This window comes from Calliphora vicina, chromosome 3, assembly GCF_958450345.1.
Source record: "Calliphora vicina chromosome 3, idCalVici1.1, whole genome shotgun sequence".
Taxonomy (NCBI): Eukaryota; Metazoa; Arthropoda; class Insecta; order Diptera; family Calliphoridae; genus Calliphora; species Calliphora vicina.
In genome coordinates, this window is record NC_088782.1 from 22631481 (window position 1) to 22657075 (window position 25595).

General features: G+C 28.1%; 3 protein-coding genes across 4 annotated transcripts in view; 1 reads left to right on the plus strand and 2 right to left on the minus strand.

Annotated features, from left to right (window-relative positions):
- UGP (UDP-glucose pyrophosphorylase) overlaps positions 1-20955 on the plus strand; it is a 42120-nt gene extending 21165 nt beyond the window's left edge. For both annotated transcript variants that reach the window (XM_065503054.1, XM_065503053.1), the window contains exons 2-9: positions 12367-12553; positions 12983-13074; positions 17300-17440; positions 17510-17715; positions 17794-18019; positions 19535-19673; positions 19746-20155; positions 20232-20955. In XM_065503054.1, the coding sequence (XP_065359126.1) occupies positions 12367-12553; positions 12983-13074; positions 17300-17440; positions 17510-17715; positions 17794-18019; positions 19535-19673; positions 19746-20155; positions 20232-20339 (1509 nt within the window). In that variant the 3' untranslated portion in view covers positions 20340-20955. The remainder of the gene's footprint in view (positions 1-12366; positions 12554-12982; positions 13075-17299; positions 17441-17509; positions 17716-17793; positions 18020-19534; positions 19674-19745; positions 20156-20231) is intronic.
- LOC135953711 (uncharacterized) lies at positions 7549-8782 on the minus strand. The gene is made up of 4 exons (XM_065503689.1): positions 8646-8782; positions 8205-8584; positions 8058-8136; positions 7549-7991 (listed from the first exon to the last, which is right to left on the minus strand). Exons 1-4 carry the CDS (start codon positions 8761-8763, stop codon positions 7549-7551), a joined length of 1020 nt encoding a protein of 339 aa, XP_065359761.1. The 5' UTR covers positions 8764-8782.
- A 2958-nt stretch (positions 20956-23913) lies between the features above and the next one.
- Positions 23914-25390, minus strand: LOC135954933 (uncharacterized). Its single transcript, XM_065505180.1, has 4 exons — positions 24955-25390; positions 24665-24895; positions 24405-24598; positions 23914-24336 (listed from the first exon to the last, which is right to left on the minus strand). Exons 1-4 carry the CDS (start codon positions 25294-25296, stop codon positions 24033-24035), a joined length of 1071 nt encoding a protein of 356 aa, XP_065361252.1. The 5' UTR covers positions 25297-25390; the 3' UTR covers positions 23914-24032.
- Between the last annotated feature and the right edge of the window lie 205 nt (positions 25391-25595).

A 25595-nucleotide genomic window follows, 5' to 3' on the forward strand; every position in this document is an offset into this window, starting at 1 on the left:
TCGACCCCATATTATGGATCGTTATAGATAGCGGAGTCAATGTAACATGTCCATCTGTCTGTTGAAATCAACTTTTCGAAGCGCCTAATTAACTTACATACATGATTGATACATCAGTTTATACGCTATAGTACCGGTTAGATTGATATTTAAATTCGAGAAAATCGGCTCACAAATGGCTGAGGTATAAACAAAAAACCACGTCTACCTCGATTTTTGACCTATTTTTGATCTACATATATCTGGATAACTAAGTCATTAACATATGGATATCAAATGATATACAATTCAAACGCCTTAACAACATCTTATATAACATATAAATTTGGACCGATTTCTATAAATCTGTCTCAACAAGACAGTTTTCTATAGACAGAAATCTGTCTCAACAAGACAGTTTTCTATAGACAGAAATCTGTATCAACAAGACAGTTTTCTATAGACAGAAATCTGTCTCAACAAGACAGTTTTCTGTAGACAGAAATCTGTCTCAACAAGACAGTTTTCTATAGACAGAAATCTGTCTCAACAAGACAGTTTTCTATAGACAGAAATCTGTCTCAACAAGACAGTTTTCTATAGACAGAAATCTGTCTCAACAAGACAGTTTTCTATAGACAGAAATCTGTCTCAACAAGACAGTTTTCTATAGACAGAAATCTGTCTCAACAAGACAGTTTTCTATAGACAGAAATCTGTCTCAACAAGACAATTTTCTATAGACAGAAATCTGTATCAACAAGACAGTTTTCTATAGACAGAAATCTGTCTCAACAAGACAGTTTTCTGTAGACAGAAATCTGTCTCAACAAGACAGTTTTCTATAGACAGAAATCTGTCTCAACAAGACAGTTTTCTATAGACAGAAATCTGTCTCAACAAGACAGTTTTCTATAGACAGAAATCTGTCTCAACAAGACAGTTTTCTATAGACAGAAATCTGTCTCAACAAGACAGTTTTCTATAGACAGAAATCTGTCTCAACAAGACAGTTTTCTATAGACAGAAATCTGTCTCAACAAGACAATTTTCTATAGACAGAAATCTGTCTCAACAATACAGTTTTCTATAGACAGAAATCTGTCTCAACAAGACAGTTTTCTGTAGACAGAAATCTGTCTCAACAAGACAATGGGTCAAAATCGGTCAAAATGTTTAAACAAAAAATTGTTGATAAATTTTTTTTTTCTAAAATTTTTTTAACCAAAAAAGTTTTTTCCAAAATTTTTTTATCTTAAAGAATATTTTGATTAAGGGTATATAAAATTCCGCACAGCCGAATATACATAGCTCTCTTACTTGTTTTGTATTACTTTTTTAACACAAATTTTTATTTAGTAAGCCATTTAAATTTAGTTATATAATCTAACATATACTTATTTAAATTTTACAATTACAGTGCTTTCAACCAGCCCATAAATACATATACTATTATAAAGTATTTACTTGTATATTGAATGTCACTTTTTGTTCAGTATCTAAAATCATCTTTACTATTTATTCTAACCAGCACTTGGGCTTGTTTCATTTGTTTTTAAAATAAATTATAAGTACCTATTACACTTTATTTAATCATTAAATTGTTGCATTATTTAATAGCTATAGAAAACTTGTAAACTCTCTCTCATTTCTTTCCCTGTACATCACTGTGTCTAGTACAAAATTAATGAATACAATGTGTGTAAATCAGTCGTATGTCTATTGCATGTCAATAACTTGCATTTTCAATTATAGTCAATGAAAAATACATTAAAATTATTTGCAATATACGCAATTTAACCTGTTAGTGTACTAATGCAATATTTTTTATATTGTTTTAACGATATTGTTATTTTTTTTTTTAATATTTTTACTTGAAAGAAATTTTGATCTGAGTTTTTGAAAGGGTCTCTTGCATTTAAAGGTTAATAATTTATAATTTTGGTATTAAGTATAAACAAATTAGTGAGGGAAAAACTCTTGACCACTAATCTGATCACGCTACTGCACAGTGGTTTCCCTTATATGAACAAGCGGTCAATAATCAATATCTCCAAAACTAAAAAAGCTAGGGTCTTCAAAATTTGTCACCTCATAGCATGCCCGAAGAACTTAAAGTTTGCAAATTTCTAAGAAAAAATATTAACAACTGTAACCATAGTAGCCCTTTGATCTTTCGAGGGTTAATTGGCTTTTAGATTTGTTTTATGAATTTTTGAAATAAAATATTTCAGTATGAAAATTCGTTTGTTTTAAACAATTTAAGTAAATTTTTATTCCATTTTAATTCATTTGAATTATACGCTGAAAAAAAAAAACTAAATTAAAAAGTTATACAAAGTTATATAATGCAATATGAGGTATTACTAAATAATATAAGGTAGTAAGGTAAAATAAGACATTAATATACATATATTAAATATTAATCAAATTTAAAACTCCTTGACTTAAACTACATGTTTTCTTTGTTGGTAAGTTTGTCCTCCAGAAATAAATGGATCTGAACTTAAAACAGGCTATTTAAAAGTTCTGTATTTGTAGCATTGCACGAAATTTTTCGGGTATGTTGCAATCTAAACTGTTTTATATGCTTATTTTTCGCTTCAGATGCTTCCTCCGATAATTCACCTATTGACACTACTACATGCTTGCTTACCTTAGCTCCATGGATCAGATTTTTATGTACCGATGCAAAAATAAGACGGTGCACAGAGGGATTTTGTTGTCAAAAAGTCAATTTTTCAAGCACTTAATTTCAACAATCAAATGATGCAATTATGTAGAGAAATGTTTATAGATGAAATGTACACTTATAGTTTTAAGAAAACATTTATTTTATTTTTAGAAAATTTAACTAAAGTCCATGCAAGGGTCTTAAGCACAAATTTACTTATATTTTCATACAATTCAGTGGTATAATTTTCCTAATAATACCATTTACCTTTAACATATTTGAAAAATATAACATTTCAACATCAATAAAAAAAAATATGGGGAAACATAAACCGTTAAGAAGATATGCCCAAATCTATAAGACTCTAATTATTATTGTATTTTTGATTTTCAATGGAGAAAAAAAATGTAGCCCCACTTTCCCCCAAGCTCTTTTTTTAATAAAATGAAAGGTGGGAGTGTCTTGTTTCGATTAAAAAAAAAGAATAGTTTTCGGAACAGGATGAAAAATTAACATTTTTTGTCGAATAATAAACGAAATATCCAAAAAATTCTTATGTACCAACTTTTGCTTGGATATAAACAATTTTATGCGAAAAACTCAATTTGGATTGTATGGGTAGTGGACGTGGACTTTTTTTATAAAATTTATTTATTTTTTTAATTAAGTCCATATAATTCTCAGTGCTAAATTTCAATGATCTACGACCACCCCTTATAATTTTTGTTCAAAAATGTATTGCATTTGGATTGCATGGGCGGTATGCGGTTGGCAAGGCCGATTTTAATAAAACTTAGCATACGTTCTTCTTTTGTTTCAGAAAATATATGCACCAAATTTCTAGACTTTTACTTGAATAGGAAAAATTTTATGCGAACAAATCTATTTGGATTGTATGGGCAGTAAGCGTTGGGCGTGGTCGATTTTGATAAAATTTTATTTGTTTCTTAGTTTGGTCCATATAATTATCTGTGCCAAATTTCAGCGCTCTACAACCACTCCTTATAATTTTTGCAAAAAAATGTATGAAGCCATCCCTCTGTGGGGCGGGTTAGTATATTACAGATTACACGCCCATCCGCAAATTTCCGCAACTAACTTCAGCACTTTTATTATCTTAAGAATCAGATTAATACAATGAAAAAGAAACCTATGGGGGAATCTTGGGGGAACACAACTAAAACTTTAAGTAAACATAATGAAGTTTTACAAAAAAGTAACAAACATATAGGTTAACTAAAACATTAATTTCACAAGAATTACAACACAAGTTAGTTTTTATTATTTTCTAAAGATAAAATAAATACCTTCAACTCCAAAATCCATTGAAAATAATTTAATTTTGTAGACTACAGCAATTGCAAGACCGTTTTGAAATGCACTTTTGCTTTGAATTATTCTTCCAGCGTTCAGCTGCGCTTTGCAAATGAATATTTGCTCATGCTTTCAATTTTATTTTTAAAAAGTCCCGTTAGATTTCCAGTAAAAACTGGTTTGCCATTAAAAGGATTAGATATTTAAGAGAAATTTTTTTGCATTTTGTCTAAATATTTTGTGATCGTTTTATTTATTTTTGGCCTATGGGCGGAACCACTGTGTACTGGTTGATATCCCGGCCCAACGATTGATTCCAGAAATGTGAAAAATCCACTAAATACTCCATTCTCTTAGGTTATCTAATTGACTGAAGAGTTAAAATTTAATGTTTCGTAATAAAAAGTCTATAAAGATAGAAAACTAATTTGAGGTTAGGAATAGGGTTTTTAATTTCCCGACATTTTTTGATTCCCGGGAATCGGGAAAATTTTATAGCCATATTATAGCCAAATTTCATATAAAAACTTAGTGTTATAATTATTAAAAATCAGAGCTTCGAATTAATTAATAAAATTTGAGCTTAATTCACTAAAATCTTAATCCGTAATTAAAGAATGTCAGCCTTTCATTCCATAAATCCTTTTTTAAACAGAATTAATTTTAAAGTTAATTAATAACAGAATTTATTCAAACTTTGAATGATTAAATTTTTGTTAAATCAAATCATTTACAAAATTAATTGAAAAAATTGTATTAAGCGTTTTTGTACTATTTAATAAATTTTTGAAGCTATTTTGTTATGGATTTGAAGAAGAAATTTAAAGAAATTAGAATGATTCAATTAGGAAATAAAATCTGTAAATATTGAATTCACTTTTTAAATTTTCATGCGAAAAACCCCAAATAAATAATAATAAGCGGTCTATTATTGCCGAGATACATATAAGCAAAAAACTGTGCAAATTTTTTTTATTTTTTTTTTGGTGAATAAAATTAGAGTTCTAACTTGTTTTCTATGTATTTTCGTCAGTTTTTAATTCCCGGGATTCCCAACTAAAAATCCCGGGAATCGGGTAGTGAAAAATTAGCAAAATCCCCGGGAAATTTGTACCGGGAATTCCCGGGATAGAAACCCTAGTTTGGAAGTAAATTGGCTTAAAGCACACTTTTGGTAAATTCAGTTTTACTGAAATCAACGTAAAGTAGAAATATGGGAATTAATAAAGGGAAATGTCCAACTCTAGCGCGTTGGCAGACTTCCGCTTTGTTTACTTAACCACAACAACTTTCAAACATAAGTTGTTTGAGGTTTGTTCACGTAAACCCGGCCTTTCAATGGCCCCATATGTTGCCAATTGAAATCAACATATCGTGAAATTCAGCGACTGATAAAATTCTAATACAATAACTTAATTGTTTGGTAGGCTGTCTGGATCGTTGCGCCGACTTGTGGAAACCAATGATCACTGATGTCAATATTAGTTCGATTACATAACCGCATAATGGACCTCCTCTCACTAAAGACGATTTTGTTGAAAAATTCGTTATTTTCGTTTAGTTTTGCAAATAAATCCAAAGCGTTCCATGGTTAAAATATCCCAAAATTATACTAAATAAATGTCAAAGGATGACTGCTCAATTCTTGTGATTTCAACAGCCAATTTTCTTCCTAACCTCAAATTTGTCCACCCCTCTATATTTTCATCTTTTCAAAAATAGAGACAGACGAATATTTTGGAAATTCGAATATTTAGAAAATGAAAACGGGTAACAACCGGATTTTGGTACGTTTTACAACACTTTAAATAAGTACTGAAATAAAATTTTAAGTATATGTCCTCTGATCAACCAAATATAAAACACGAACTGGTACTTTTGGAAATTTAAAGTCTTAGTGGATGAAATTGTAAATTTTTTGAAGCATTATTAACACATACATTCAAAACAATTCAATGCCACCTGTAAAAAACACGAAGGTCAAAGAAATAAAAATCACAATCAATATTCATGTTCCATGTACTTCATCCGTATCACATAGAATTAATAAAGGGAAATGACCTATAACTTTGAATGTGACTAAAATCCAAAATATATAAAGATTGTTTGAGTTGTTCCGTGACCTCTGGTTTCAAAACCACCTCATAGGCCAACGCCATGTTAAAGTGACAGGTGTCTTCCTTATAAAGTGTTAGAACTAAAACCGATTCCTATCGTGGAACTATTTCTTAATCAGTTCCATAAAATGAAAATTGAGTGCTACATTCTACTTTAAGATTTGCGACAAACGCGGATATTTTTTATGGACTCAGAAAGATAGATAGATGGTTTTGAAGAGGGGACCCATAGGATCCATTGTGATAGCCTTTAGAAATATAACTAGGTGTGAACTAGATTTGAAGAGAAGAAATAAAATTGGAAAGAAAAGAAAGAATTAAAGTAAAAAAACCCAGTCCAAAAAGGACAGGAAATAAGTATAGACTGGGTTTCTCATAGTCCTATTACCTAAAATAGCCAGCCTATTCTCCTGATAAAGCCTAAAAGTTTAACTAGATCATATCTAGCTATATACCCCAGTTCATCATGGAATCTTTCCCTTAGACATTTTTGGCTGAGACCCTGTAATCTAGGAAAGTTACAGAATATGTTCCACTGTCTCTAGTTCCTCAATATGCTCGCACATCCTACAAAATTCCTATAAGCCAATTTCCCATTTACCATTGAAGGTTCCAATTGAGCAGTGACCGGTTATCACTTCTACTAAAGACCGGAAACTTTTCCTTCCCAACCCAATTAGGGCCAAATAGCCCTGGATACCTTGAAATCCGTTCTACTACACCAGGATTGTTTCGTAGAGTCCCGGAATCTTTCGAAGATTAACCTATAGTAGGGGCATATAGGAGGTTTAACTTCCCAGTCCCTACTAAAACAGTCCAGATCCGAGCCCTGCACAGTGGGGCAGAATCAAAATGTTTTGAAAATAAATCTGGCATTTCTGGTCCGATCGGGATAAAATTTGATGTGAGCGTAGCCAAAAAGTATTCGAGTTTAAGTTATTTAAATGGGCCCTACAACTTCTCCAGGGGCGGCGCTATGGAGGCTAAACACGTGCCATTTTTTTTTTGTTTCCCATCCGATTTCAAAAAATTTTATATTTTTGGAAAGCGCTCGGTTATATCTTGATCCCTATTTATTCTGTTTAGATAAGTTAATTTTTGATCTTCCAAAAAAATTTCAAGCCAATATCTCAATTAGATTCAAAAATATGCAATTTTAAAACTCCGTTCTTCAAAAAGATTGCACTTTTTCATATTTTAATGTGAGTCAGAACCATTAACTTGTTGAATAAAATATTAAGAAAATTTATACAAATTTTTTAGTAAAACAAAGTGCAATATCTTAAACGAATCTTCGATAAAATGGCTTTTGAAATATCAAGTCAAGCTGGGATACAAATCTAAAATTATCCCTTATTTCATTCCATTAAGAATTTGGTACTTTTTGTTAACTTTTCTTTTTATTTTAAAACTATATAATATTAAATACCAACAACAACCCAATAACTCTCTAAATTCATACGATTACTTATTATACAAATCTGTGGTATTACAATGAATCGAATATAGTTTTTCACACTTTTCACCATATTCCCGATACTCATCAACACTGGGCAAATGTGTAAAGAAATGTTGTACACTAAATAACTGTTTCTCGGTATCAGCATTTAAATCTTCCTCCGCACTTTGCTTCTTATCTTTCGGCTCAATATGTTGCTTTATTGACTTTTGCATGCCCCAAATAAACGGTGAGCTCTTACACACCAACATTTTCAGACAGGCACCCTGGCCCTGTTTCGATTCATAGTTTGCTATCATGTCGGTGAGTTTATCGGCTAAATTATTATGGGTGGCTTCCTTAAGTATGCGTTTCATTTTGTTGGAAGAATTCTGTAGAAACCAATCGATAGTGGTGGCATCATTTAACGCTCTAGGCTGATGAGCATTGGGTGTATACTTTTCTTCGGGTCCAGTTTCGGCATTCTCTTCTCCACCAGCATTCTCATTGCTCTTAAGTGTGCCAAATGAAGGATTTGCATTAAATAAATGTCCACCTTCTGGGTTTGTATTTATGGGTTTAGGTTTTGTGGTGCCCATTATGGTATTACCAATCTGGAGAAAGTGAAAAAAGTATTTTAGTTTAACTAAGTTTTAAGTAGGGTTTAAGTGAAACCACTTACCGCGGAGGCTATCATTATTAAAGCATTTATAGCTAAAGCTCCCAATTTGGAGGCATCAAAGCCCACCATGCGTAACATGCTGGTTATAAGATTTGAAGTACCAAAATTCAAACCCACTGCCTCTTTTGGTGGGGATGCCTTGGTTTGAAATTGCTTAAACTGGGTTGTCTCCTCGGGCTGCTGCTGCTGATAAGCTTCCTGAGATTCATAATTATTTTGTGAAGCAAAATGTTTCCGTTCTTCTGAACTGCTGGAATGAGAAGGTGCAAGTTGTAAACCTTTTTGTATTATGGTAAATAAATCGGGCTTATTTCGATTGCTGGTATTTTTCGAAAATGCTTTAGCCACTAAATTTGCCACATCAGCAGCTGTATTAATGCCTATAAAGATGTGATATTTTTATTAGTTTTTAATTTTTCAATAGATCTTTTACTTTTTTACCAAACATTTGCCCGGCTACTTTCAAGCCATCATTTAAATTATCCATGACACCTCGTTTCTTAACAATTTTAGCATGATTTCCTTTAAGGATTAACAAGCCATAAATTATGCTCCACATTAAGAGTTTATGCCAGTTCATTTTTTGATGTTATGCTTAAAATGGTTATTTCTCTACTAAAGCGCGTTTGTAAGTTTTACATTACAGACAGCACCACCAAAATTTGTTGAATTCATTAAAAATTTTGTCACTTGAGTGAATTTTGTTTATGCTATTTAACTTCTTTAATTTTGTCTTACAACAGTTGGATGTTTTTGGATACATATATTTCCATTAGTTGAATTTTCTTTAGCTAATGCAGACAAGAGGGAAGGTTTGCTTCTTCTAATGAATAAGAAAATTTATTGAAAAGTATAATTTTTAAAAGACATTTTGATAAAGCCTTTATAAAGTAAAAATGTCTTTATATTTGTTAACTTATAGAGAAAATTTATAGATTTTTGTAAATTTTTAGAGTAAATTTATCGATATTGAAAAATGATTACACAAAATTTAAAAATATCGTAAATGTTTATAAAAAAATTTCAAGTTATCGAAAAATTTTTATAGAAAATTTCAAGATATCGATAAATTTTTATAGAAGATGTTAAGATATCGAAATATTTTCATATTTATTTATACAAAATTTGAAGTTATCTGAAATCTTTTTATAGAAAATTTATATTTTAATAGAAAATTTCAAGATATCGAAATATTTTTTTAAAAAATTTATCGATATCAAATTATTTTTATCGAAAATTTCAAGATATCGAAAATTTTTTATAGAAAATTTCGAGATTGAAAATAATTTATAAAACATTTTAAGAAATCGATACATTTTTCTTAAAAATATCAAGTTTTCTAAATTTTTTAATAAAATTTGAAGTTATCGAAATATTTTTATAGAAAATTTCATGATATTAAAACAGTTTTTATAGTAAATTTCAAGTAATCGAAATATTTTTTAGAAAATTTATCGATATCAAATTATTTTTATCGAAAATTTCAAGATATCGAAAATTTTTTATAGAAATTTTCGAGATTGGAAATAATTTATAGAACATTTTAAGATATCGATACATTTTTATTAAAAACATCATGATTTCTAAATATTTTTATAGAAAATTTTATGATATTAAAATAGTTTTATAGTAATCAAAACATTTTAATAGAAAATTTCAAGATATCGAAATATTTTTAGAAAATTTATCGATATCGAATTATTTTTATAGAAAATTTCTAAATATCGAAATATTTTATAAATAAATTTCTTTTATTTTAAAATTTTTAAAGAATTCTGGATATTTGTTAACTTATAGAGAAAATTTATCGATTTTTGTAAATTTTTAGAGAAAATTTATCGATATTGGAAAATGATTACACAAAATTTAAAAATATCGTAAATGTTTATAAAAAATGTCAAGTTATCGAAAAATTTTTATAGAAAATTTTTATAGAAGATTTTAAGATATCGAAATATTTTCATATTTATTTATACAAAATTTGAAGTTATCTAAAATATTTTTATAGAAAATTAATATTTTAATAGAAATTTTCAAGATATCGAAATATTTTTTAGAAAATTTATCGATAACAAATTATTTTTATCGAAAATTTTTTATAGAAAATTTCGAGATTGGTAATAATTTATAGAACATTTTAAGATATCGATACATTTTTCTTAAAAATATCAAGTTTTCTAAAATTTTTAATAAAATATTAAGTTATCGAAATATATTTATATAGAAAATTTCATGATATTAAAATAGTTTTATAGTAATCAATATATTTTAATAGAAAATTTCAAGAAATAGAAAATGTTAGAAAATTTATCGATATCAAATTATTTTTATCGAAAATTTCAAGATATCGAAAATTTTTTATAGAAAATTTCGAGATTGGAAACAATTTATAGAACATTTTAAGATATCGATATATTTTTTTAAAAATATCCAGTTTTCTAAATTTTTTAATGAAATTTTAAGTTATCGAAATATTTTTATAGAAAATTTCATGATATTAAAATAGTTTTTATAGTAAATTTCAAATAATCGAAATATTTTTTAGAAAATTTATCGATATCAAATTATTTTTATCGAAAATTTCAGGATATCGAAAAATTTTTATAGAAAATTTCGAAATTGGAAATAATTTATAGAACATTTAAGATACATTTTTATTAAAAGTATCAAGTTTTCTAAATTTTTTGATAAAATTTCAAGTTATCGAAATATTTTTATAGAAAATTTCAAGATATCGAAATATTTTTTTAGAAAATTTATCGATATCGAATTATTTTTATAGAAAATTTTAAAATATCGAAATATTTTATAAATAAATTTCTTTTATTTTTAAAGAATATTTAGTGATTTTCTAAAATTTTTATAGAAAATTTTAAGATATCGATAAATGTTTCTAAAATCTTCAAAAATATTGATAATTTTGTATAGAAAATTTTTAGATTCGAAAATTTTTAAAATAGTGATTCAAAATTTTACGATATCGATAAATTTTTTTTAAAATTTCAAGTCATCGAATTATTTTTATAGAAAAATTCAAGTTATTGTAATATTTTTATATAAAATTTATCGAAATCATGAATTTATATAGAAAATTTATTGATATCTTTGAATTTTTACGGAAAAGTTATATATATTTACATAAATGAGGAGCCGCAGAACAAAAGATACTTTTTCGCACATTTAAAATTTTTGGGAAATTGTGTTTTATTGAACCTGGAAATGTTAACAAGTTTCTTGCTTATCAATAGACACATCTAAATGCCATAAGTCTCCATATTAAATGTTAAGGATTTTTGATATAAAACCATTTTAATATCGGAAAAAGAACCTTTCATTAAAAAATCAAGAAAAAAAGTACGTTTTGTTAAAAACAAAATTAAAAAGTATGTTTTTTATGCATTTTTTTAACGATAATATTTTAAATGAATGTTTTTAATTCTGATCTAATATATAAACAAATTACACGTTTTGTTAAGCTCACATTTTTTAGAACCCATTTACTTAGTAAAAAAATTTTATAACTTGATTATTTCTAGAAGAATTCAAATATCCAAATATTATAAAAATACCAAAAAACCAATTTTTGAAAAAATGCGAAAAAGTACCTTTTGTTCTGCGGCTCCTCAAATTAATGATTTATTAATATTTCTTAAATTTTCATAGAAAATGTATCGATAGTTAAACATTTTCATAGAAAATTTTATTCTTGAAATTTTTATAAAAAAATTTATTTTTAATTTCTGCAAAAATCTTGAAATTTAAAATAAGATTCACCGATATCTAAAAATTTTGGTTTAAAAACTTTTTTTATAGAAAATTTGTAAATGTCTAGAACATTTGTCTATTTCTTTAAATTATTTTGAAAATTTGTCTAGAAACTTGAAACTTCCACTGAGAATACTTCCCCTTCACTTATGATATTTTCTTTTTAGCTCTTATGTTAAACTTATTTTTAATAATTAAATCTCAAAATTTAACAAATAATTATGCCTAGTGAGTGATTATATGTGACAATGATGGTTGTTTCCATTTAAACTGGGTTTTACTTTATAAAAGCAAAATTATATTGCAATTAAGCAAAAACTTTACATAAAATCTTTTTTAAATTTATGAACAAATTTAATAATTGTCTTCTTTACATTTTCTTTTCATTCATTAACAGGTACGTGGCCACCAAAGAGCACCCTCTGATTCCAAAGAGTTTCATGAATTAACTAAACGTGATGCTTTGCGTTTGTTGGAAAATGATTTGGATAGACTTTTGCAAACGGTTGAGCCCGAAAGCCGTCCACCATTGCAACAGGAAATGACACGCTTTTCCGATTTGTTTGGACGTTTTCTGCAAGAAGGTAGGAAATTAAATTCTTACATACGATAAATAAAGTTGTAAATTTCTAGCCAACTCAATAATAAATCTATTATTCATTAAAAAAACAAACTCTGAACAACCAATGAAAGAAAGTATTCCTAATAAAAATTAATCTCTGAACTATCAGTGTCCAACTTGTCAGGGTTTTTTGGTAATTTGTTATTCAGAGTTTGTGTTATTTGTTATGAATATGGAATAAGTAAAGAAATGTGATTAAATTGCTTTTTTAAAATTTTTAATTAAACATTTCTTAAAATGTGTAAAATAGATGATGCTTACAGCTGACACTAAAATAGGACTTAAATAATGCTGAAACCACAAAAATTATTTCTCTCTACTTTTTCAATTATAAAACTAAATGAATTTCATGAACTATCATTTCATTTAAAATATATTTAAACTTTTTTAGAGGGTCCATCCATTGATTGGAATAAAATTCAAAAGTTACCTGCTAATGCTGTCATGGATTATGGTTCTCTAAAATCTCCCAAAAATGAACAGGTCAGTTTGAATTATAAACTTTTTTTCCTATAAATTCCATATTTTTGTTTTAAAATGTTAACGACAGAATTTACTTTAATTTAACAAAATTTTATTCAAAATTTATTGCAATAGTTTCGTTATTTAATTGGCTGTTTAAATTAAGTATGTATTTGTTTTGTGTTAATAAATTTTGTCGTTTTGTTTTTAACATTTAAGATTTATATAATTTGTGTATAACGAACGTTTTTTTTATTCCATTATATTTTTTTCCTATAATTCCTTGTAATTGGATTTATTTTTAAAAATTGTAATTTTTTTTAACTCTGTGTATATGTGTGTGGTTTTCTAAAGAATGAGGTAACATTTATTTATTTGTGTTTTAATGTTTTTTTCTTATTAAATAATAAACTTTACTACTAATTTATTTAACAATTGTTTTTAATGGTGTCTTTTTGTTCTAACCTTTTTTTTATATTGTGCTTAAGTTTTATTACTCATATAATAGTAGATTTATTAAGAAGGTATTGAAGGGGTTTATTTTAATTTAAATTTATTTTTAAAAGCTTGAATTAAAAGTAATTTAGAATATTTATATTAGCGAAATAAATACATAGATTTGTCTGTATAGAAATTGATAGTTGTGGGCGATAAAATATACGAATTTATTGTTTTACATATGAGGTCGTCATCGTAAAAGTAGCCTAACCCTCATCCTGACTTATCTACTACAAATTATTTAAAAGTTGTTAAAGTTTAATACAAATCCTGGTTATCTCTTGTATCTTTAGTATAAAATAATTTCATGTACCCCATCATTTTCATACTTACTATATCAAGCTCAAGCCAGTTTTGCGCTAACGGTCTCATATATCATATTTGCATCAGTTTTTCATGTTCGAAGTGCTTAATTACGGATCAACCGAATGTAATTTTAACTTCTTTGCAAGGAATATTCTTCGAACCAGTAGCTTTTAAATTCATGTTTTTTTTTAAAGTCTTTGTGATTTCTTTGTGATCTCATTTCGAAATCAAAACAGCTCGGGCCAATGCTTATGGAATACGGCAGGTACCAGACAGTTACTCGACCTGCAGCCGAATTACCGCATTCGATATCGAGCAAAATTTATCGTAATTTCCTTATTTGAAATTATGAAATTCGATATTGAGCAATAAATTTGGTAGATCTAATTATAATTTCGATATCGAAATTAAATTATTATTATTAGTAAGGCTCTACGCACTGCGACCCAAAGGATCTTTTGTGCAGCCTTAAATTTTCTCATCCTAACAGATTTAGGCTACGTATAAAGCCAAGTATTCTATTTGGTGAGAGATCAATTATGTCCCCCGGGGCCATTAACGCCCTTCCGAGCCATTTAGTTCTGCATATTACCAGCATTGGGCAGTCGCATAGAACATGTTCAGAGTTTCGGCCTGGAGTCCAAAAAACCTGCACTGTTCATTCCCAACGTTACCTAACAAAAATTGGTGATATTTTAAACCACAGTGTCCGGTGAAGGCAACGACTGGGATCTACGTCTGGATATAGTTGTGAACCGTTTGGACTGTCTTAGTCCTGGTAAATTATCCCAAAATTGGCCAAATTCCGATTCAACCCAAGAAAGAAATTAGATAGTATTAGGGTAATTAATGGCAGAATTAAGGGTTATTGTCCAGTTAGAGCACAAACTAGCAGATTGAATATTTTCATTATCAAAACTCTGTATGACAGACTATTGCTTACAATTTTAATTTACGGTGAAGGTTAAATTAAATCCATTAGACTTTGTTTTTCGTTCTCTTTAATATACAATGGTTGACAATACAATGGAAACTTTCCAAATTTCTTATCATTTTTACAAAAATGTTCTAGCCCTTATAGTGATTCAGTAACCTTTAAGTCTTTATTTTGCGATCTGCAATTTCTCATAGGTTTTCTATGTACTTGAGATCTGGCGATTAGACAGGCCACTTCAAAACACGTTCCTCATAGAATTGCGACCACTCGTTTACAACCCTGGTTCACAACCTAATTTTTATTCGAATTTAGTAGTGCTTGGTATACAAACAATGTACACTTTTGCCTATCATCCACAATCTAATAAAATCATAGAATGATTTCATCGTCAACTCCATCTCAAACATCATCAAGTTATACTTTACATTGGTCTGATGAACTATTGGCTTTACATAATCAAATAAAATAAGATCTTAAATATTGTCCTGCTAAGATGGTTTATGGCCAAACTTTGAGAATTCTAGGCGAATTAGTAGTACCGTCTCAAAATTCAAAATATACTACTGAGCTCATACTTCAAAAACTAAGGGAACATTTTCCCTTTATTCGTAATGTTATTCCTCATCATGGAAACAGTCGCATTTGTTTTTGTAAAAGTCAATATATTTTAAAGATCCAATATCATTTTGAAGGTCCATATAAAGTCAAAGTAAAAATGATAAATGTTTTAAAATTTAAAAAGGACAATCTACATTGTCAGTTGCCATCGATCATTTAAACCCAGCTTTTATAATTGAATCATCGCCAACCTTGATTGTTTATTTGTGTCTTTTTCCCTTCGGCCGTCTTATAAATGTTGTATTTGGATTTATCCGAAAAGAGAGGAGCGGCCTTATATTTGTGTCTCGACCAGTAAATGTTCTTTGTCAAATTGTATTCGAGCAGTACGATTTGTTTTAGAAATGAAAGGTTTTTTCATGGGGCGATACCAATCAAGACCAGCCTCATTTGCCCTGCGGCTAATTTACAATTTTAGATTATTAATAATCTCCCGGTGAATCATTTTTGGAAATTTCTTAAACTCTCTTGCTACTGAATTATCTTATCTTGCAGTAGTTTTACTACTGTAGAATCTTGAGTTTTAAAGTACCTGTCTAAGGAAATTTGTGAATACTTTTTGAAACTGATGATTTATTAATTGAATATTTATCACAAAGCCTGAATCCAGCGTTAAAATGGTTTCCTAATTTCGTTTTTAAATTTTTACAAATCTTGAGTCTAGCCAATTTTACTAACTACTTTAAAAACTTAGTGTCCAAAAAAATTGCAAAAAAGAGTTAAATATTGATATAACGTGATGGTTTTACTTCGTCGCAGAATACTAAGAAGTGTAACAACATTCTAGAAATGTATTTTTTGTTAAACTTTAATACTTAAAAACGCTTTAATTTACTGTAATTTAATACAAAACCTAGTAAAATTTAATTTATTTTTAACTTGTATATTTGGTAAAAGGTCATTGATTTTGAAAAGTGAAATTAAGAAATATAATTTTTAACAAAATTTCCATTGTATTGTCACTCTCTGTATATTTTGTTAACAACCATATATTATTTCATATCTCGTTTTCATTTCAAAGAAAAATGTTGCCTTTTTCACTGACCCTTTCCAAAATTTCAAAATGATTTGCTTTATTTAAAAAGCTTGTTAATATTTATTATGATAAAACTTGAAAATACCTTTAATTTGATGCCTTGTTTCAACACAATTTACCATACATTTTTTTTTCAAAAATGAGGGCAGAAAAAGGGCGGGCAACATTTTTTCCCAGAAAAGAAAACGGCATTAGATTACTCGTAGCTGGCATTTTTTCATTGCCTGGTTTATTAACATATCGATATACTGATAGTTTTTATTTAATTAAAAATTGTTTCCAGCGGCAGTATATTGTTATAGAAAACGATAACCAGATCTTGAAAAAGTGGGGCATTCAATCAGGCCTGTCACACATTTTGTTCGGAATGGTTTCAATTCCGTAGTATTTTTTTGTATTGATTTCGTTTTAGGTTATACAGATTCCGTGTAACTTATTAATTCAAAAAATATTTAATAATTCTGTATTTATGATTTTAATTTGACAACGTTTTTAATAGTAAAACAAAAGTGAAGTTTTTGGTACAGAAATTGATTAATAATTTTAGAAAAACAAATAAATATGAATTTCACTTTGAAAACTGAAAGTGGTTTCATTCCGAAAGAAATTTTCGTTTTACTTTTTCTGAAGAAGCAAAATGCGGAATTAATTTCACTTCCGATCGGAATGGAATTCTGTGACAGGCCTGAATATTTGTTTTAATTTATTTATTTATTTCTGTTGTATGTACATATTTAAACAGCCCAGCTTCTTTGTGTAGCTTTAACTGCCTAATGTTTATATTTAAATTATAACAAAAATTCAAATATTAGCTAAAATTACTAAAATCATTTTCAACTCCACCGCTTTAGATACGTGCTATGTTGGGTAAATTGGTTGTTATCAAACTTAATGGTGGTCTGGGTACCTCAATGGGTTGTCATGGACCCAAAAGTGTTATACCTGTACGTTCTGATTTAACTTTCTTGGATTTGACAGTACAACAAATTGAGGTAAGTTATTATTTTATACTTACCATATGTAAAACATTTATATATTTTTTATTGATTTTATTTACTTAGCACTTAAATAAAACCTATGATGCCAATGTTCCCTTAGTTCTTATGAATTCCTTTAACACCGATGAGGATACCGAAAAGATTGTACGCAAATACAAGGGTTTCCGTGTACAAATCCATACCTTCAATCAGAGTTGTTTCCCACGCATTAGTCGTGAATCTTTCCTACCCATTGCCAAAGATTTTGATGTGGAAAAAGATATTGATGCGTAAGTTTTTAATTGTTTTTATTGCCATATAAAAGTAATTTTTAATTGTTTATTTATGTATGTATTTTCTGTTTTTAGCTGGTATCCCCCTGGTCACGGTGATTTCTATGACACCTTCCGCTCTTCGGGCTTGTTGAAACAGTTCATTGGTGAGGGCCGTGAATATTGTTTCTTGTCCAATATTGATAACCTTGGTGCCACTGTTGATTTGAATATTTTGAATAAATTGTGCGGCGAAGACCGTCCAGATAAGCCCGCCGAATTTGTTATGGAGGTTACCGATAAGACAAGAGCTGATGTTAAGGTAAAGTTCTTTCTTATAAAATTTAATAATAAGTGAATTAAAGCTTGAAATGATGCAGGTCAGAAAGGAAATAAATCAAATGATACTATTGTTCACAATATCGTACGATTAATTGCATTTTAAGAACAGCAGTCATCGTATTTTATGATTATTAAAATTAAATAGTATTTGGAGTCTAAAATTTATCTTACTGACTATCTGGAGACAATAATAGGAGATTTTTTAAGATGCCTACTTCCCTAATTTCTTGAAAAAATTTTGTACAGAAAGATTTTATTAAATAATTTAACACCAAATCAATCTAAAAAGTACTATACAATTCAAAACAACTAAACAAATTTACAGTACTAAACAAATTTAGTACTTATAAAGTACTAAACAAATTTAGTACTTAAAAAGTATTAAACAAATTTTGTACTTAAAAGGTACTAAACAAATTTAGTACTTAAAGAGTACTAAACAAATTTAGTACTTAAGAAGTACTAAAAAAATTTAGTACTTAAAAAGTACTACACAAATTTAGTACTCAAAAAGTACTAAACAAATTTAGTACTCAAAAAGTACTTAACGGATTTGATACTAAACTAATTTAGTACTTAAAAAGTACAAAATAAATTTAATACTTAAAAAGTACTAAATAAATTTAGTACTTAAAATGTACTAAACAAATTTAGTACTTAAAATGTACTAAACAAATTTAGTACTTAAAATGTACTAAACAAGTTTTGTACTTAAAAGGTACTAAACAAATTTAGTACTTAAGAAGTAAAAAACAAATTTAGTACTTAAAAAGTACTAAACAAATTTAGTACTCAAAAAGTATTTAACGAATTTGATACTAACTAAACTAATTTAGTACTTAAAAAGTACTAAATAAATTTAGTACTTAAAAAGTACTAAATAAATTTAGTACTTAAAAAGTTCTAAACAAAGTACTAAACAAATTTAGTACTTAAAACTTCTTAAACTAAATTTGTTTATAAGTACTAAATTTGTTAAGGACTTTTTAATTCCTAAATTTGTTTAGTACATTTTAAGTACTAAATTTGTTTAGTACTTTTTAAGTACTAAACAAAGTTATTACTTAAAAAGTACTACACAAATTTAGTACTCAAAAAGTACTAAACAAATTTAGTACTCAAAAGTACTTAACGAATTTGATACTAACTAAACTAATTTAGTACTTAAAAAGTACTAAATAAATTTAAAAAGTTCTAAACAAAGTTAGTACATACTTATAAACAAATTTAGTTAAAGAAGTACTAAATTTATTTAGTGTACTTCTTAAGTAAACATTTAGTACTTAATAAAAAGTACTAAACAAATCATCAATTTCAGTACATCTTAAAGAACTAAGACAATTTAGTACTTATAAGGGATTAAAAAAATGTTTTTATTTTCTAACTTTATAAATAAAATATCAACATCTTATTAATTTTTAAGAATAATACTAAAAATATTCTTCATTTAGGAAAGTCTAAATTTACACATTTTCTTTTATTACTTCTTCTACAGGGTGGTACTTTAATTCAATTCGAGGATAAATTGAGACTCTTGGAAATTGCTCAAGTTCCTAAAGAACATGTTGATGACTTCAAGTCGGTCAAAACATTCAAGTTTTTCAACACCAACAATATTTGGGCGAATTTGAATGGTAAGTTTTATTTTTTTATGATTTCTCTTAAAGCCTAAAACTATGCTTTATTTTTAACTTAATTTCATTTAGCCATTGATCGTGTACTTAACGAACGTACCCTCAACTTGGAAATCATTATCAATAACAAAACCTTGGAGAATGGTTTACGTGTTATACAATTGGAGACCGCTGTAGGTGCTGCCATGAAATGTTTCGATGGTTCTATTGGTATCAATGTGCCACGTTCACGTTTCTTGCCCGTGAAAAAGACCTCCGATTTATTGTTGGTCATGTCCAATTTATACAATTTGAAAAATGGCAGTTTGGTTATGTCGCCACAACGTATGTTCCCCACCACACCCTTGGTGAAATTGGGTGAAAATCATTTTGCCAAAGTCAAAGAGTTCCTAGGACGTTTTGCCAATATACCCGATATCATAGAATTGGATCATTTGACTGTGTCCGGTGATGTTACTTTTGGTCGGGGAGTGTCTTTAAGAGTAAGTTTAGATTTGTTTTTTTTTTACTACAAAAATATTTTATAATTTTTCTTTTTAAATTTTTTTTCTCAACTAGGGCACTGTTATTATCATTGCCAATCATGGTGATCGTATTGATATACCAGCTGGTGCCATTTTAGAAAATAAAATTGTCTCCGGTAATATGCGTATCTTGGATCATTAAGAGTCAGTCAACTTTAAACTAAGGAATGGGAAAAGAAAGCTTTAATACAAGCTTTACATTTATTTAATAAACGATAGTCGTTTTTTGAACTAACCGCCAACACCTCTTATACTAAAAATTAAAATCTTACTAAAAGTATATGTACACAAGTTTTCCATTTTCCTTTATCTATTTTTTTTTATTTGTAATTCTAAAATATTTTAAGTAGAAAATGTTGTTCTTTTTTTATTTTATATTTTTTAGTTGCTTATTACTTTTTTTTATCTAAAAGATAAATTAATCATGCTAGTCCATAATTGATTTATTTTCATTTATTATATACCATATAAATTATACTGCTAATATTTTCTTTATTATGTATATTTTTCTTTACGATTTTAGTAGTTTATTTTAAGCCTTATTTTTAAAATTTTATTATTTCTTTCTAATTGCGCAAATATTATTACAATGTTAAATTAAAAAATTTGAAAACATAACTAATGTTATTACTCCTCACAATTGTTTATTAAGAAAAAAAATCATATTACAAATTTATATGTAGTTGTATACAAGTTTTTTGTGAAAACAAAATGGCAATAAAATGTATAGTTGTTTTTAATTAGAGAAAAAAAAATAATTTAAATATTAATCCCTAAAGCAATTCGTTTTACATGATTAAACGAAAATATATTTAATACAAATTGAATTCGTTTATGTGGGACTAAATGCTTTTGGGAAATATTGAGTGTTTTTTGATAATGAAAATAAGGATCATGAACCGATATTGCTGATTTTCAATAGCACCATTCTCTAACGTATATTGAACCAGATCAGGATCCCCAAGATACCTACGGCCATCGGAAAAACGAGTTTTTCTATTTACCGACTAATAGACTAGTTTATGTTACAGTAAATTTCCATATAAAAAAAGTAGATTTTTGGTGTTATTCACATATTTACCAAAAAATTAGCTTAAAATATATAAATTTATCTGAATAAGCATAATTTTAATTGGGACAGTAATTCCTCAGCCGCCATGTTGTTCAGTGAGAAAAAAGGAGCATAACAACAAACATAAACAAACCTTCGAAATAACTGTAAACAAAACATTTACTATGTAGAGTTCAACTAGGAGTATGAGTAGGGTTGCCAGCCGGGCTGGACTTGGCTGGATTGTCCAGCTTTTTTGATGCCTGTCCAGTTTCAAGCTAAAATTTAATTTGTCCAGCTAAATAGAAGTGTTCGACAATAATATCTATATTATTTATTCCTTCAAATTTACTTACTACTAATTAGTACACAGTAATAACTTATGCAAGAAAGTGTATGGATTTTTTGAAGAACGAAAAAAATAAATACAAAAAAGTTGTATGGGAATAAGTGTCATATGGAATTTCTGATAATGATGTCAACGAAGAATGTAAAAGTGCAGGATTATTCGAAGCAAATTTATATTTTATGCAAAACACAATGCAGGAATTTCATACAACTATTTTTGCTATTGAGAATGACACTTGTACAGTTTTAGAGTTGCACGATATAATGACCGTACTTAGGAATAGCTTCAAATGTAGAATAAATTAAAATTTGTTTGGCACCAAAGTTAACAGCATTTTGAAAAAAATTTCGACTAATGAACAAACAACTTTTAAGACTGAAGTAGATAACTTATTAGCATTCATAGCATTTTTAGATTAAAAAAAAGCAATTACTGCTGTGAAGCTTATAAATAAATACCAAGAGATTTGTCAAATGATATGGTCCTATTTTTTTACCAAAGGCGAAAGGCATGAATTCGAGAATTTAAGAAAAGTTGTATTTTTTGTATTTTAAATACCAGTAAGCAACGCTTTTTGTGAACGAGTTTTTACTATTTTAAACAATATTTATACTAAAGAAAGAAACCGAATCTTATTCGACCTCATTGTCGCTGAAATATTAATACGAACAAATTTAGAGGATTCTTTTAAAGATATTCAAAATTGTTTACAGATCACTAAAGATTTGGAATTGGCATTGTTTTTAGTATTTAATTTTAATTCTTACATACATATAAATTGCGTATTTTGACCGTCCCGTTTAAAATTGTTTCATGTATTGTAGAAACACGTTGGAAGAATAGTATGATGATAGGATAACGTTAACTGGTGCCGCAACGACGCTGAAGTTTTGAGGTGCATTCACAAGGGGAAAAATATTTTTTTTTTTAGTTTTCGTAAAAAATTTGCTATTAAATAATCACTTTTGCAATTTAATTTAATAAAATCAAAATGTGTACGTAATTGTCGTTCCAATGAGATATAAAATACAAAAATTGCTTACAAAATTAGTTATTAAAAATTCGCAAGGCCATTAACGTTTCTCAGGCCACTAGAACATGAAATATAGAAACAAAATTAACATATTTTGTGAAATATTAAAATAAAATTTATTTTGCTATAATACTTTGAAGATTAACATTTTTCGTTGTAATCACTATAATGTGGTTACACAATTCACTGTAAAATAAAAAAATTTAATTTTGAAGAAATAATAATAAAAAACTAATTTATTTAAGATTTTGAGTTATTTTCCTTTACAGCAATGAAATAAGACTGTTTTTTATGTATTTAAATAATATAAAATAATAAAACGAGAAATTAAAATTTATTATAAGAAAATGTGCTAAGTCCATCCAAAAAACACAAAATCATAAAAATCAAAAGAGCTAAGTCCCTAAAAATGGCTTCAGTTTCTAAAGTCATGTCAATTATACAGATCATTGGAGAGAACTGCGTTTACAGATCTAAAGAATATTGAAAGCAAAAAAAGATAGAGTTTTTTTTTTCTCCTGTAAAATTCAAAAAATGGGACTTGGCACGTTTGCGTACTAAGCTAACGAAATGCTTATTTTTACATAAAATTTATCCATATTTACTTGTATATGAGTTTTTGTCTTCGTAGGATACCGTTAACCTATTCGCAGGTAGGATAAAAAAATTAAAAAAAACGAAATTAACATTTTCTCAGTAAATTTTTAAATGTCCAGTTTTTTTGGATTTGTCCAGCTTTTTAAACCCCAATGTCCAGCTTTTTGCGAATCTAAATCTGGCAACCCTAAGTATGAGTGTATGTTATTACTCAGCCGACATGTTGTTTAGTGAGAACAACAACAAAACAAACATAAACAAACCTTCGAAATAAATGTAAACAAAAAAATTTACTTTGTAGAGTTCATCTAGGAGTATGAGAGTGTGTGAATAATATTCAGCCGCCATGTTGTTTAGTGAGAACAAGGAGCACAAAAACAAACATAAATAATCCTAAAAATAAATGTAAACAAATCACTTTAATGTAACTAAAAAAATGAGAGCGAGTAATTACATCTCAGCCGCCATATTATTTAGTAGAGAAATTTGAAGAAGAACAATCCAAGCAATAAAAATAAACAAATAACAAGTGAAGGGTTTGTGGTACATTTGCTGCTTAAAATGAAAATAAAATTCGTTTAAAATCTCATTTAATTAAATAAAACAAATGGAAAAAATAAAAAAAATCGCCTAAAATAAAATCGAAATTTGAAAATTTTCTAATTTTCTAAAATTTATTCATATTTTTAACAACCATTTCCATATTCATATGAATTCCTTACAATATTAATTTCCTTTTTTCCATTATTCAAAGTTTACACATTAAACAAATCAATAACAAAAATCACATTTATAAATATCGAAATTATTCATCATTCTCATCATAAACTGTTTCAGCAAATGGTCCAAACTCCATAAGTTGCCACTTCGAACAACCATATTTCATGGCTTCCTTGCAAACAATATCCAGGTTAACAGTAAATTGATCGTTTGGCCATTTACTAGGCCATTGAAATTGTTCAGGTTCATCCTCCAGACAAGAACGAAATAGATTGCATATTTTTTTTGAACCATACACGGTAAAGGTGAATAAAGTAATGGGTACATGATTGCTATTGCTTGTATCATTACCAAAAACATACATTTCACTAGCACTCTCCCAAACATGTCTAAGGAATAGAAGATCGATAAAGAGTAAAAACTAAAAAAGTAAACTTGTTATTAAGTATGTACATACTTGAAGCTACGTCCAGTAATATTGGCCATTAACATTTCAGAGAGAATTACCAATAGATTGCAACGATGTCTAGCTGGGTTGAGATTTCGGCCTTTAGATGTCCATAGTGTACCCAACCAGGGGCCTCTTAACTCCACCACAATTCTCCAGTGTAAAGGCATAAGGCTGGAAGATATTATTGATTTATCAAAGGCCTTTTAAAAATAGATACAGAAACTTATTAGTGGAATTATTAAAATCTAGTTTGACCAAATATTTGCCTTAACTAATCTCATCAGATTAATTGTATACAACAACCTCCAACGCTGTGCTGAAGTATCACCGATCAGATCTAAAACCATGCCATAAAAATGTACTAAAAACTTTTTAATCTCAGAAATATGAGGACAAAATGGATCCTTATAGGAGCTTCGTAACATGGGCAAAATACAACCACAAAATGTCGACTCAAATCCCGAACGAATATAAATTTCAGTAGCTTGTTGTATAATCTAAAATAAAATCAATTAAGTCATGCATAAATCATAACTTTCATTGCTTCCGGAAATACCCTTAAACCAGCACTTGCTTCACTATTTGGATCCAGGGCGGTAGATTTCTTTAAGGCCTTTTGAAATTCATGCATTATAAAAATGTCATTTACCTCTTTCATGCGCTTCGATGTGCCACGTATTCGATTATGATGCCAGATATTGATGTTGCCCATTATTTTCTCCAGTAACTCTGTGGGTAAATCGCATATATTTAAGGGAGGCTTTTCTGTTAATTTTTTACATTTTCGTAATCTTTGACTTCTAACGACTGATGTTGATGTTGAGATTTGTTGTCTTGGAATCTTTTTAGGAGGTTCTTCTTTATCATTACCTCTTGGATGATGCTTTGGTTTACCCATTGATTTCAAAATAATTTACATAAACTTCTAATTACACTAAAAAATTTTCTTTAAAAAAAAATCAAAGTTTGAAGTCTTATTTATCAGGGTTAAAAATTTGTTCATAACCCAAAAATGAAACGAAAACTTAAAACTTTATTGTACTATTGAGGGTTTCAAATACATTTGCCCAATTCACAATTGATGTTGTAGCGTTGTATGTCGTAAATATTTTTCAAACAAATTTTTCGAAACAAAAACTAAACATTAATAAAAAAAAATTACGACATACAACGATACAACGCTACAACACCAATTGT

Excerpts from the sequence above, each read along its gene's own strand:
- LOC135953711 (XM_065503689.1), bottom strand. The coding sequence starts at position 8,763 with ATGTGGAGCATAATTTATGGCTTGTTAATCCTTAAAGGAAATCATGCT. Across the intron at positions 8,585-8,645 it reads AGTAGCCGGGCAAATGTTTG|GCATTAATACAGCTGCTGAT; the intron begins GTAAAAAAGTAA and ends ACATCTTTATAG. Across the intron at positions 7,992-8,057 it reads TGGACATTTATTTAATGCAA|CCGAAGAAAAGTATACACCC; the intron begins ATCCTTCATTTG and ends CCGAAACTGGAC.
- LOC135954933 (XM_065505180.1), bottom strand. The coding sequence starts at position 25,296 with ATGGGTAAACCAAAGCATCATCCAAGAGGTAATGATAAAGAAGAACCT. Across the intron at positions 24,896-24,954 it reads AAGCAAGTGCTGGTTTAAGG|ATTATACAACAAGCTACTGA; the intron begins GTATTTCCGGAA and ends ATTTTATTTTAG. Across the intron at positions 24,599-24,664 it reads ATCTGATGAGATTAGTTAAG|GCCTTTGATAAATCAATAAT; the intron begins GCAAATATTTGG and ends TATTTTTAAAAG.